We start from the raw sequence: 14,496 nt of genomic DNA on the forward strand, positions 1-14,496 counted from the left end.
ACCTCATCCTTCTTTCTATCTATGTCATTGGTACTGATATGGACCACAACCTCTGGCTGTTCACCCTCCCCCTTCAGAATGTTCTGCAGCCGCTCAGTGACATCCTTGACCCTGGCAGCAGGGAGGCAACATACCATCCTGGAATCACGTCCGTGGTGCAGAAACGCCTGTCTGTTCTCCTAACTATTGAATCCCCTATCACAATTGCTCTCCTGACCTTCTTGCTCACCGCCCCCCCACCCCTACAGCTGAGCCACCCCTGGTGCCATGGACTTGGCTCTGGCTGTACTCCCCAGAGGAACCATCGCCCTCACCAGTATTAATACCGATTAGAGAGTGAGATGCACTCTGGGGACTCCTGCACTACCTGCCTGGTCCTCCATGTCTGTCTGGCGGTCACCCATTCCCTCGATGCCTGAACACTCTTAAGCTGTGGAGCGAGCACCTCCTGAAACGTGCTATCTCAGCCTCGCGGATGCACTGCAGTGACGCCAGCTGCTGCTCAAGCTCCGCAACCCGGAGCTCGATCTCCTCCAGCTGACTACACTTCCTGCACGTGTGGTTTTCCAGGACACAAGAAGCGTCCTGGAGTACTCGCATGGCACAGGATGTGAAGGGACTGAGGTACCCTGCCATGCCTCTATTTATTAGACTATTAACTAAAGTTAACAGAAATAGACTTAAGACTTGTGCTGGTACTGTGTCTTAACACGCCATGTAGTGGTGGATTTCCAACTTAACCATGCAATTGCTCACATGGTGAGTCCTTAACTTTGGCTATTGGATGAAGGGGGAGGTGAGGAGTGGAGGGAGAGATAGAAAAAAGGCGAATGCGTTCTTGGATAGAAAAAAAAGGGCAAGAGAACCACAAGTAAACTGCTGGCCTTTCTACTGTTGGGTAAGAAGTGCAGTGCTCCACACAGAGACTTCAAGAGGGTGAGATAGTAAATAATTTTTTGAAATGTTGGGAACTAAAGGCTTATTTTCAGCAGACATTCGTATAATTGCCAGATATTTGGTAACAATACAAAGCAATATGGTATCATGAACATCGATGTTGTGTAGTCACATATAGAAGTGGATTGAGCACAGGTATTTGAGAGTTTTATTCTAAAATTATCTCATGTAAAGTCACCAATACTTAGAACAACAAATTGCTTTGATTTAAGTTTTGTTCTTGTTAAAAATGTTGTTTTCTGAGCCGTTATTACTGGCAACTCAGGAAGGGCATGTACTTTGAGGAGATGTTTTAGTTGGTAAAGTTCACTAGGTTTGGAGAAGGTGTGCCCAATGTCATGATTGGTGGCACTGTGTAGTCACTGCATTACTCATCATGTCTGATCTGACATAAGCTGACATGAAAACCCCAGAGATACCGTTGTGAAAGTCTGCATTGCTGTAGATCCAGCAGCTGCCAAATCTTCAACCCACCCGATATAGTCTTCATTGGAGTTTTTGGATTAGGGCAACTTCGCCCTGTTCTAAAAGTTAATATATGAGGGGTTTTAATAGAGTAAATAGGGAGAAACTGTCAGCACAGCGTGTAGTTGATAGAGGTTTACCCTGAAAAAGTTAATAGCATAGTGTGTGACTGAGACAGGTTTACCCTGAAATGGATAGTATCACAGTGTGTAACTGAGAGAGGTTTACCCTGAAACAGTTAATAGCACAGTGTGTAACTGAGACAGGTTTACAATGAAATGGTTAATAACACAGTATGTAACTGAGGCCGGTTTACCCTGAAACAGTTAATAGCACAGTGTGCAACTGAGGCAGGTTTACGCTGAAATGGATTGTATCACAGTGTGTAACTGAGAGAGGTTTACCCTGAAACAGTTAATAGCACAGTGTGTAACTGAGACAGGTTTACAATGAAATGGTTAATAGCACAGTGTGTAACTGAGGCAGGTTTACCCTGAAACAGTTAATAGAACCGTGTGTAACTGACACAGATTTACCCTGAAATGGTTACTAGCAGTGTGCAACTGAGAGAGGTTTACCCTGAAACATTTAACAGCAGTGTGTAACTGAGGCAGGTTTATCCTGAAATGGTTAATAGCACAGTGTGTAACTGAGAGAGGTTTACCCTGAAATGGTTAGTATCACAATGTGTAACTGAGAGAGGTTTACTCTGAAACGGTTAATAGCACAGTGTGCAACTGAGAGAGGTTTACCCTGAAATGGTTAGTATCACAATGTGTAACTGAGAGAGGTTTACTCTGAAACGGTTAATAGCACAGTGTGCAACTGAGAGAGGTTTACCCTGAAATGGTTAGTATCACAATGTGTAACTGAGAGAGGTTTACTCTGAAACGGTTAATAGTACAGTGTGCAACTGAGGCAGGTTTACCCTGAAACATTTAATAGCATAGTGTGTAACTGAGGCAGGTTTATCCTGAAATGGTTAATAGTACAGTGTGTAACTGAGGCAGGTTTATCCTGAAACATTTAATAGCACAGTGTGTAACTGAGGCAGGTTTATCCTGAAACGGTTAATAGTACAGTGTGTAATTGAGGCAGGTTTACCCTGAAACGGTTAATAGTACAGTGTGTAACTGAGAGAGGATTACCCTGCAACAGTTAATAGTACAGTGTGCAACTGAGGCAGGTTTACCCTGAAACAGTTAATCACACTATGGGCTGGTGTGTTACCTCTGATGAGCTGAATTCCACCACGCTACTGTTTGCTCTGATCCACTCAACTGTCATGTTATCGTGACCTATTTCTAGCTGCTTTCTTCTCCCAGACCTTCAGTGCCCCCTTTTCCCTATTTTCTACGAGGGTAATTCTCCTCTGTTATTCGCTCTGGCCATTATTAATGGTGCATTAACTTCAGCTGCGAGTTGAATAAAGCTGTTTTGCTTGCACCCACTCAGCGGCTGGTGCAGTAGAACAGAGGCCCATTATACTGGTTGCTTCGTGTATCCATAAAGCGGCCAGACCCTGACTTGTCAAAGCCTGAGCCAATTTGTTTGATACAGTTTGGGCTGATGAACCTGCAGAGGAGGCTTAGCCTATGTGATAGTCAAGAGTATGGCAGCAAATGTGAATCCAACTATAACTTTTATTTATTCATCAGAAAGTGTGAAATTCAGAATTGGGTCAGCACAATTTATTTGACACAGAATAGACTTATTTTTCCCACTGAAGCCTTTACCCTCTCCTTTCACTTCATGACTTTTCTTATTATCTGATTTCGGCAAGTTTGGACCCATAGTGTGAGATTTTGAACCATGTCAGAATTGGGCCTAATCAATCTAGGAATATTCAGCCTTTTGTACCTTTCATATATATATATATACACCCCATCTCTCGTATTGCACAAAAGAGAGAGAACTATAATGCTTAATTTTTCGAACCTTATGTAAAGACTGATTGAGCTGCTGTTCATGATTAAGATGGCTGTCAGTCTCTGAACATGGTTTGTATTTTGACAGGTAAACGTTAATACTGAGCTGAGCAGAGTTTACTGAACTATCAAGGCAGGAGATTGTATGATAAATGAAAAGCTGGGGGACTCTAATACATTTGGCTCTGCTTCAGCAGTTTCAATAACCAAAGGGTAGTCATCATCTGAAGTATGGGCAGAAGCAAGGAAGAGTTGACAGGGGGCTGTAATTTACTCTACGGCCACTTCAGATGAGATGCGCTGAACCTCACATACTATTTCAGATGTAATTGGGCTGCGCTTGATGTAATTTTTTGAACGTGATAAGCCTGAATCCCCTGTACTTAATCCCCCAAAGATTTAGGCATCATTTGTCTGATTAGAAGCCAGCTGAAGTGGCTTTGTTTTTCTTAACAACCTAATCCTATAGGAACACCCCGTTAACATCCATACTGTGCGGTGCCAGCCGAGCTTTCTTCCCCCCCCCCCCCCACCCACCCACCCCCAATCTTACACCCACAACGCTGGATGAGCTACTGCATTCAGCACTGATTCCGACCTGTGATTCCACTCTCCCAACGCTGTCATGTTGTGTTAGTGTCCATAGCACTAGTTTCTTTCACACTTCCTACCATCTTTTAGAGTTCAAAGCATGTGTAGCTGCAGGTCTTTGTCAGAAACCCAGTTGGAGGCCTTTAATGTTTGTGATGTAGGAACGCTGTGAATGACTTTGATTATTTATTAATTCTGCTTCTCTTGTCTGATTCAGCCAATAGCGTACTTGAAGCTCCTCATCTTTCCCTGAAATATCTTGCTCTGCTCTGAAACATCTACAGCTTTATGGGAGCTGTTGTCTTTGAACTTTTTTTAACACTTTTTACAGCACCTTTTTTTAATGTCTCCTTTTCTTTATTTATTTCAGCCTCGCACCACATTTTCCCAGCATTCCACACGCCCATACCGATCGATATGCGGCATCATGAGGGAAGGTACCATTACGAGCCCCACTCGATCCACACTATTCACGGGTAGGTATATGGTGCACATATTGATCGTTTATCATTATTGTGTATTTATTTTATCTGCTGCAATTTTTACGCTTCAGTTGGAAGAAAGTATATGAAGCCCAAATAAGTGAGGTTTTGCTCAATACTTTCTTTCCCTGTCCCATTCAAACTACTTTCTCCTCTCTTAAATTGCCTTCCTGGTGAGGTGGACCTTTACCATGCCAAGAAGGCGATTGACCTCTCTGCCAATGCTGCTGACCCACCAGGAGGTGCACCGGAGCAACTTGGGTTGTCTCAGGTTCCGATTGTCCTTTTTCTAGTCGATGGGCCTCCTCCTGAGATGAGATGAATAACTCATGTTGTGAAGAATCTCTAGTGTGTCCTATCGTTTACGATGAGGTTTCTCCTTTACTTCTACCCCGATTTTCTCCCTTCCTCTCCTGAAGGTACAGACTTCAATGGGGCTCTACAGCCACTTGCCATCCGATGATACCTTGCCCAAGTAGCTCATATGTGAGCCTAGACAGTGGTACCGGGAGCAAAATCATAAACACAATCTTTTCTTTGACTGTGTTTATGATGCCACTGCGCACAGCGACCAGTGCAGTTCTCCTCCCAGCGATTGTAGGTGGACTATTTAACTGTAGGGAGCATCACAGCCCAAGCTCCCACCTGACATCCACACATGCACTGTCCAGCAATTGAGAGCAGGAAACCTGGATCACTTTCCCTCCCCCCTAGCTCGGGGAAGCCAAGGAGAACTGTAATATGCCAACTGCTGCCCAGCCTGTGCAGTTTTTCAAATGAATGACCTACAATTTTATCTCTGTCTGGCTGACTCTTCCGTGAAAGCTGCCAATGAACTGCCCACATTAACTAGCAGAAGGCATTTTTTTTGAACTCCACCAAAATTAGAGTCTCTTGTTTATACAAGGCACTCCATCCAGCAGCCTTAGTGAGCTGCATGAGGCAGGCAGGTTCAACTAACAGAGAGCCCAGGACCTCAACCCCCTGATCTGGGACTGTCTGATCAGAAAGCAAGTTCTTTACTGCCTGCACCACAGGACGCCCGTTGTGTTGCCTGTTGTGTTGCCTTTTTGCTTGTTTCTTTTACTGCTTGTGTGCACCACTTTTTAATGACCTCCCCCAAGATTAAAGGAGCATTGTCGTCTTTGGGGGAATCTCTACAGCCAAGTTCAATTCCTGACATAGTCCCTATCTTCAGGGTCCCCACGATGGTCACCCATGAATATCTGGGCTTTCGAGAAGCATTTTTAAAACCAATTTTTAATCCCAACGGGAATTAAAGCTGTAATATATGAAATGCAGGTTCAGTGCCTGAAGCAGAAAAATAACTTAACACTGCATGACACCTTACTGTGTTTTTAAACCTGTCGGTGTGTGTGACTAAATCATTAAACATGGCTGCAGATGTCTTGGCATCCTCCACCAGAACTGTGCAGATGAAGGTTACAACATGATGGGTCGAATGGCCTCCTCCTGTGCTGTAACTACTATGATACACCTGAAACATTGACCCATTTTTCTCTTTCAGAGGCTGACCGACCTGCTATGTGTTTCCACATATGTTTCTATTTCGGATTTGCAGCCTTTTCTTTCTCTCTAAGTCATTGGGGCCCTCTGAAGAAACAGCTACACTTACACCTACACTGTTGAATTAAAGTTTTGCCAATATAACCGAGCATGATTATTGCCAGGCACGATTTCATCTGCACCCATATTTGATGATATAGTCATACACACATCCATGCTTAAAAACACGGTAAAGTGACTCACTGGTTACATTAGCCAAACAACAATGGCCATTTAAGCCCATTTGTGTTATGAGCCAAGTAGCATTATATAAACATCAGTGCATATCAGAATGCTTCCCCTACCCACAATTGTAAACGATACAGAAATGCCATGAACAATTTAATCAGGAATTATTTTCCGTCACAGTCAGTGAAATTTAAATAAGCTAAATTTCCATAAGGAGACTAAAGGCACCACTCTTCCAGACTCAGACTGCCCTCATCTAAAACCTAAACACATCAGTTCTACTTCGGTTCTTCCATCCAATGGATGGTATTTATGTCCGTTAAGTAAAAGCATACAGTAAAATGTGGTTGCTTGCAACAGATTCCAGTGGAAGCAGACCAAACTCTATTTACATAAAGATGGTGCTGCGTTTTAGTCAATTAGACTAATTCCAATCCATAAATACTAAAAGTTGTTACTGCGGGCTGTTTACAGGGAATTGACTTTTTGTCAACTAATTTTGTGCCGATGAAGGATCGGTTAATGTTTTTGTCAACAAATTGCGGAGACTGAGTAATCCTGGAATTTCCTGACACGTGTCTTACAACTGGAAAACCTAATGACAAACATTGGCCACAAGCACCATCTGACTCTCCGGCTCATGATTAGTTTGCAAGTTTTGCCAACCCCGTGAAAATGCGAGCAGACATTTTTTTTTTGCGGGCTGATGTGAGTAATTTCGTTTTCTGAATTTCTCTGTAAATTACTGAATCTTGATGATTGGATGGGTTAATAAACCTGCCCCTGCCATTGCATCACATGACCCAGTGAAATAATTATTAAAACAACAAAATGAGCTGATTGTTGTTGCTAGCCATGTGAAGGGAGTCCCTGAGCTCCCAGTGTGAATGATGGACCAGTCCTGTTCTAACCCAACGTTACCTGCATAGTAACTTTTGGAATAAACTAAGGTCATAGAGATCCTGAGGCCAAAATTGTTTGGCCTTTACTGGTACAATTCCACTGCAACTCTAGCAGGACTGCAGCAGAAGGGCCTGGAATTTGGCTGGAACATGGATACCCTGGGAATTCCTGCTGGGCCTTGAAAGGGACAGACCTTCTGCCCACCCCTTGCAAGGCCAGTGATGCCAAGGGGATGAAACCAGGGCCGGGAACTAGCAGGCCGGATAATTCTTCGGCCCTGGCCTGTCAGTGGCCTGGTGTGAGACTGAAGGCCGATACACCCAGTGAGATTAGGTGTACCGGCCTCTAGAAGGCTGCACTTGGGTCCCACTAGGGTGGGGAGGTTACGGCCCGAAGAAGAGTGAGGGTTTTAAAAAGTATTTCTATCTGTCCCCACATACATGGGGCCAAAGGTGGCCTGCATGGGATCTCTGAGAGCATCAGGGTCCTGGGGATCCCACTCCAAATGGTGGCCAGGCGCTGGAGCTTCCAGCAGAGTGGGCCAGATGGGTACCAGAAATGTGCCCCTAAAGGCCCAAGCACTTACTGGCCCCAGGTAAACAGGATGCCCTCCCACTGACCCACAAAATCCAGCGGGGTCAACACTGGAGGGCTCCAGCGAGCACAATCTCAGCCTAAGTATCAGGAACGCGCCCCATGCACTTTTGGGGCCCCTGTCTACATTGATTGGTGGTCACATTCAATTAGCTCGATGTGCTGGTTGGCTGCCCCAAGGGTATCAACATCTCATGGAAGAGGGCCAAAGCTTTCATAATAAAGAAATAAATCCCTCTTCAACGGACCTGCTGACAGTCCTTCCCAGTGATTGCCTCCACTGCTAATTTCCTCCTCCCTGCCTCTCCCCCACTTAACAGCCTCCCCAGCTGCACGGCTACTGGCCCAGATGTTCACTTGCTCTATGAAAATGCCCCTGTCCAGGATCAGGGGTGGGCCCCGGGACCAGCAGATAAATGCCATTGGTATGGTGGTGGAGTGAGATTGAAGATTTTTGGGGACCACTATCCAGGCTCACACAGTAGAGGGAGGGATAATAGGATTTGAAAAAATCGGAGGGAAATTGGAGGAGAAAAGGAATCTTGCATGTGGAGGTGGGGGATATCGGTTTCTGCCACACAACATCATCTCAACCGGCTGGAAATCACTTCAGCCCAATTCAGAAGAGATTAAAACATGCCGTTTTAATATATTGTCCCACTGGCTCCTCTTCATCAGGCGAATGTGCTGCCGTACAGGAGGTCAAGAAGTCATCTGCAAAGATGTTCATCATTCCCATCCCACAGTGTGCAGCAAGTGGCGGATATAACCTGGTGCTGTTTGTGCACGTTGCTATAGCATTGCACGTGTATTTAAAATAAGATACACTGACCCCTCGTGTTATATTATACCATATATACCTTGTGTTCCCTCATTGTTCCCTCTCTAATAGAGACACACTATAAAACACCCAGTCTATAATGTTTTTTTTAATCAGGGGCTTCCAAACAGGATGCAACAACCTGACAGCCACTTTGTTCCATCTCTTAGTCGTTATGTTGTTTCAAATGGTATCAGTTGAGACCAGTTTGTCCCGTACTGACCGGTATGTAGTGCATTCTCCAGCAGGATGTGAAAGAGAGGCTGCTGTTCTCCCAGCATTCACCATCCTGAAGTGACCACCCTTCATAGCAGCAGAAAAAAAATAATGGCAAATTCAAGGCCATGTATTACGCTGGCTGAATAAGTCAAATTCCGCTTTTATTACACAATTCCAGGATCTTTACTAGTGTTTTGGGGGTTACATTCTGCGGCCCCATCAGTTTACAATTAGGACTGTTACTTTATCATGATTGAATAAGTCAAATTCCATTTTTATGACAGAAGATTCTCGGATATTTACTGGTAGTTTGGGGATTGAATTCTGCGGTTCCGTCCACTTTTTTTTCCCCAAGGGAAACATAAATCAGCGGACTAGGAGATGATCATTTTAAGCTTGATGACCAAAAAACAAACTATAATTGCTCGCCCTATTTCACTCAGTGTCTCCCTTTGCTGATAAGTTTGGTTTTAAAAGTTTTGGAGGAATAAAAGAAAAAAAAGGCCATTTGCTTGAATCATGACCTTGCCGGCCAAATAGACTGGCAAGTGTTCAACACTGTGCCCATTTACAAGGCTGGTGGGCCGAGTCACAGGCCTGTACCTGCAGGTGATGTTGGGTGTGATTAACATTCCTTTGGGTAACCCTTAGTCTGATTATTTCAACTGATTTGGCTCGATTATGTTCCGGTCAGTCCTTTGAACCCAATCCTCTTGCCAGTGCCTTCCAAAACACAGGATGAAGCAGCACCTTAATAGAGATTTGTGGCTTTGCACTGTAGTAGCTCAGTGGAGGGGGAGGGGTGGAGCGGGGGAGGGGTGGAGCAGACAACTTTGTGTCGCTCACATTTTAACAAATATTCATTGTTTTTGGATTTATATTTGATTTCTTTTTTTAAAAATCAGACCATTTTCAGGCTTACTGATCCCAAAAGAATGTGACGTGTGAGCTTTTGAGTAAAGTTGACTTCACTGGACTGGCTGGACCTGGAATCACACCTGATCGGATCACAAGTAGCAAGATCAGTCGGACAGTGGGTTTAGACATGATGGAAATGACTAAGATGCCTCTTTCGCTGACCCAGGCTGTAATGTTTTTTAAAAACCTACACGACTTCTTACTGCACATTGTTCTGGTTCTCTGAAAAGACCCAGGATGGTTCCTTGTTGGTCACTTTTGATATTATCGAGCTGCTCCTAGGCCTCTTATTTCAGAACTACTCGATAAGGAGGTTGAGACTCTTCCTATCAATAATTTCAGCAAAGGAGTTTGCGTTAATACGAAATAAAGTTTGTACTCAAGCCAACCTTTTCAGTAAAATTATTGACAGGAGGAATTTCACCTCCGGAATTAAGAAGCTTTTGGATCAAGTAGTTCCAGTCGGAAAGTACACAGGGATCCGGCTAGGTTGTAATCGACCCGTCCCACTTTCCCCGCCCCCCCGCCCAGTCCAATATGCTGCTGAGACCTACTGTCCAGGATTTCACATGAAGAATGGCCAGATGTGGGAGATCCCAGGATTGTATTAGAAGCAGGTTTATCATTTAAATTGGCTTTGTTAATCACCTGTCTAAAATGTTCAGTTCAATGGCAGCAGATTGCAGGCTGCAACTTGCCTGAGACTGTACTTTGAGAGTTAGAGAAATGTACAACATCTGTATACATCTATATGCGTGCACATAAATGCGTGCATATACCAGCAGACCTCCCCATGGTGAAACAGAGGATACCCCATTAAATGATAAGCTTGTCGCTATATATCTTCCTGGCTTCTCACACAAATGGCCATTCTCAATGGGTCGCAGAAGCATATTGGACCATAGAGGGCATCACAGCCTCCCCTGATGCTGTCCTCACCTCACCCGGTGACCATTCTTATGCACTTTCTAGCAGGTGTTATAAAATGGCAGCAGTATTATACCATGTAATGCACATTGTATTAAAGGGGAGATTATCATAGTATCACAGTATGTTACAGCACAGAAGGAGGCCATTCGGCCCATCAAGCCTGTGCAAGCTCATTGAAAGAGCTATTAAAATGGTCCTGCTCCCATGCTCTTGCCCCATAGCCCAGTAATTTTTTTTCCCTCAAGTATTTATCCAATTCCCTTTTGAAAGTTATTATTGAATTTGCTTCCACCACCCTTTCATGCAGTGCATTCCAGATGGCAGGTTGTAAAGATATCCTTTACGCAGAGAGCGGCTAGAATGTGAAATCCTGTGCCAAAAGCTGTTGTGGAAGCACAGCCCATAAACTCTTTTAAAAGGGAATTCGATAGTTGCTTGCAAAAGAGGAATATTAAAGATAATGAGGAGCAAGCAGAAGAGTGTGATTAAACTAGGAGGCTTGTGAGGAGAAACACACCAGCACAGGTTTGATGGAAGGAAAGGCCTGTTTTTGTGCTGTGCTGTAATTTTGTATGCCTTTGATTTTAACCTAATTTGCCCAGTGGGGACTGGGCGGGGTTCGGGACAGGTGGCCATTTTGCACCCCGCCGGTTTTTACATTGAATCGGGCGGGGTGCAGAACGTGCATCTGACCCAAACCCACCCCGTTCCCCTTGAGCAGGTTAGGTTAAAATCGGGTCTATATTTTACCTTGAAGGCTAAAAGTTCTAAATGCTGTAAATAGACATATCGGGGTTAAATTTTGACCTTGTGCGATAGTGTAAAACAAGTGATAACGAACCGGCAGCCCGTTTTACCTCTCTCCTGATTTTTTCAGTTTCCATTGACTTTAGCTGGGTTCAGCATCAGCTCCTATTAAGATTCACACTTAACAATGAACCAGAACGGTGTATCAGACACATTGGAGGTGAAACTGACCTTGGTTGAGAGCGCAAAACAGGCGATAGTGAGTCGGCAGCCCCTTTTACACCTCGCCCGACTTTTTTCATTGTGAAAAAGAAAATTGGGCGAGGTATAAAACGGGTTGCATTGCGTTACCGTCCAAAATCAATTTTACCCTCAGATCCTTCTTTACCTCCAACCAAAGTTACACAATGTTTGAGAGTGATAAAGTTACATTTCGCTATTTGTATTCTACATATAGATGTTAATACTACCAATTATTTGAAACAGAAAAGAAGTCTCTGCTTTAACTGCATGATTAATGGCTCTTAATCCTGACAGAGGACCCCAATTTATCAAGAGCGTACTCTAGTTGTCTTCCCGCTTGCCTGCATCAAATTTACCTAATTACATGAACACTGTAAAACAAATTAAACATGTCTAATTGATTGTGAGCCATGGGGTCCTTCATTATCCAAGTCCTGCTTCATGTCGAAGGTTTGCCTTCTGATGGTTCACCCTGCCAGGTGCTTGCTGTCCTCTGTCATTTTTCAATACTGAAGTCTCTCTCCAACAGGCGAAAGTGAATATATTTACACTTTTAGATTTTACGACTACAAGCTGTGGAACTTTATCACAACACAGCCTGCTGCACTGAAATCTGTGCTGAGCTCCCCAAAACTTCAATTGGTAAACGCACCTCCTGATGGAGCATTGAGCCATACAGCGCAGGAAAATCCCAGGTCCGCTCTCTGATTATTGCCGAGTTAGCTGATTTCATGACTTGACTGGCTGGAGTGTGGGTGGGGCCAGAATTAAAAAGCATCTACTTAAAATTCAGTTCAGTAAATTATCTCTTTCACACCTCAAAACGGAGCTTACTGAAATCCTAGTTTTTGCTCCTGGGTCTTGTTCAGTTTATCCACAAATACGTAATGGAGCTGGGCCGCTTCAGGGAGGAACACTGGTGTTGGGGAAGCATCAGGCGCAGAATGCAACTACCTTGAAACGAGTCTTGAATGATTTATTTTGGGCACAATTCATTTTTGAAAATGATCCCATTCCAAGATATGGCTGCTCCATTTCAGGGTTCTAAACACTGGGGTGATGTGTGACAGCGGGATATCCTTGGAGGTCATCTGGGTTCAGTGACCAATGGAGGACAATGGTCTTTGTTAAGTATTTGCTATGTTATAACGTAATCTGGCATTTTATGGGATTGCCTGTTTTTTTTTTCTGTTTGTGTCTTCCCTTCCACCTTATTCCACTTTTTAACCATTGGCCACCATATATGCCAATTCTGAAGGAAGGCCCGGGTGAGGTGGATCACTGGTGTCTTCATAACTACCCGTAAGATATCTATTGGAGGGTGACTCATGCAGTGCCAGTTTCCTTGCCTCTGTTCTCACTGACTCTGATCTACCAACAGGATGCGTGATTCCTGCTGGCTGAATAATGGGTAATGGGTAATGCTAGTTTCCAGCTACATCAGTGATCGATCACTTGCAGTGGTGACTATGATTCGAGCAGTGTGAGCTGGGCAGCAGCTTTCTATCATGTGCCAGTCCCATGCAAGAAAACTCACCCAGCAAACTATCAAGCCCTAAGACTTAAGCTCTGCACCTTGAGCTCGGGTCATGCAATTAAGCCTACTGGAGCTTCCAGTTATATTTGACTGCTTGCATTCCTTAGTAAGGGACACTTTAGATTCTAAAATAAGTCTCTTCATACTTGATGAGCACAGGCAGGACAAGTGGTAAATATCGACTTGCAAAAACAGCATCAATTATATATCCTGAATATAACCACAACTAATTTCTGGCTTCCGCTTTTACTTTTTTTAAAAAAACACGCTCAGACTCTTAAGTTGTTAGATAAAAATCAAAGGGATGCAAGTTGGCTCATTAGTGTGTACCCAGCCCTGGGCTACTCCCATGGTGCCCAAGGTTAGCTTTTGTTTTATTTTATTTCGAAAAGCTATTTAACTCTGAGTTCTAGATGAGCAAGTCTGTCTACTACTTTATCTGTTAACCCTTTCAGTCTATACAAAACCGCATCATATTACCTGTAGTGGCACTTTGGCGCGCTAAGGAACATAGCATGTGGCGTTTGACGTAACTCTATTTGTGAGTTAACCTGTTCTTCCCCCATTTTGGCTTACTGGGTAAATATATTAAGCCTTACTGATGTAGAAGGTTCCATGTTCAATTGCTAGTCTATTCTCATCTTCAATGGCCCAGCAGTAGGGGCACTACAATTGGTGCCAATGTCCCTGAAGTAGGGAGAGGAAATGTCAACCAAGGTTTCTACTCCTAATTGCTATCCTTTGATCCTTGCTGCCAAGTATATGTTCCAATATATCAAACGAGGCTCAAAAGTAATGTCTTCAATGATTGTATAGTCTGCCAACACTCATGTCTAGGCTCATAAAGAATTTCAGTTTGGCACAAGACTCTTGGCACCAATTGCACTCTACTTTAGCATAAGTCGATAACTCCAGCAAGAGAGCAGGAACCGATGGGGAAATGATAGTTTTCCTTGTTTTCAAATCCCTCCATGGCCTTGCCCCTCTCTATTTCTATAACCTCCTCCAGCCCTACAACCCTCCAAGATCTCTATGCTCCTCCAAATCTGGCCTCTTGCGCATCCCCGATTTTAATCGCTCCACCATTGGCAGCCGTGCCTTCAACTGCCTCGGCCTTAAGTTCTGGAATTCCCTCCCTAAACCTCTCCACCTCTCTATCTCTCCCCTCCTTTAAGACACTCCTTAACACCTACCTCTTTGACCAAGCTTTTGGTCACCTGTCCTAATATCTCCTTATGTGGTTCAGTGTCAAATTCTGTCTGATAATGCTCCTGTGAAGCGCCTTGGGACGTTTTACTACATTAAAGTTGCTATATAAAAGCAAATTGTTGTTGTAGTGGTCAGTTCAAGGAGAAAACTGGCAGAGGCCCTGTGGTTCATTTTTTCCTTACATCTCTATGAAGCGTC

The 14,496-nt window shown here is 44.0% G+C and overlaps 1 protein-coding gene across 5 annotated transcripts in view; it reads left to right on the top strand.

Annotated features, from left to right (window-relative positions):
- The window catches only part of gli2a (GLI family zinc finger 2a), a 301,684-nt gene that overhangs the window by 190,662 nt on the left and 96,526 nt on the right, over window positions 1-14,496 (top strand). For 4 of the 5 annotated variants that reach the window (XM_067987118.1, XM_067987117.1, XM_067987120.1 and 1 more), the window contains one exon: window positions 4,312-4,417. The exons of the other annotated variant lie outside the window; for it this stretch is intronic. In XM_067987118.1, coding sequence (XP_067843219.1) covers window positions 4,312-4,417 — 106 coding nt within the window. The remainder of the gene's footprint in view (window positions 1-4,311; window positions 4,418-14,496) is intronic. 5 annotated transcript variants of the gene reach the window in all.

Source organism: Heptranchias perlo, chromosome 7, assembly GCF_035084215.1.
Source record: "Heptranchias perlo isolate sHepPer1 chromosome 7, sHepPer1.hap1, whole genome shotgun sequence".
NCBI classification, from domain to species: Eukaryota; Metazoa; Chordata; class Chondrichthyes; order Hexanchiformes; family Hexanchidae; genus Heptranchias; species Heptranchias perlo.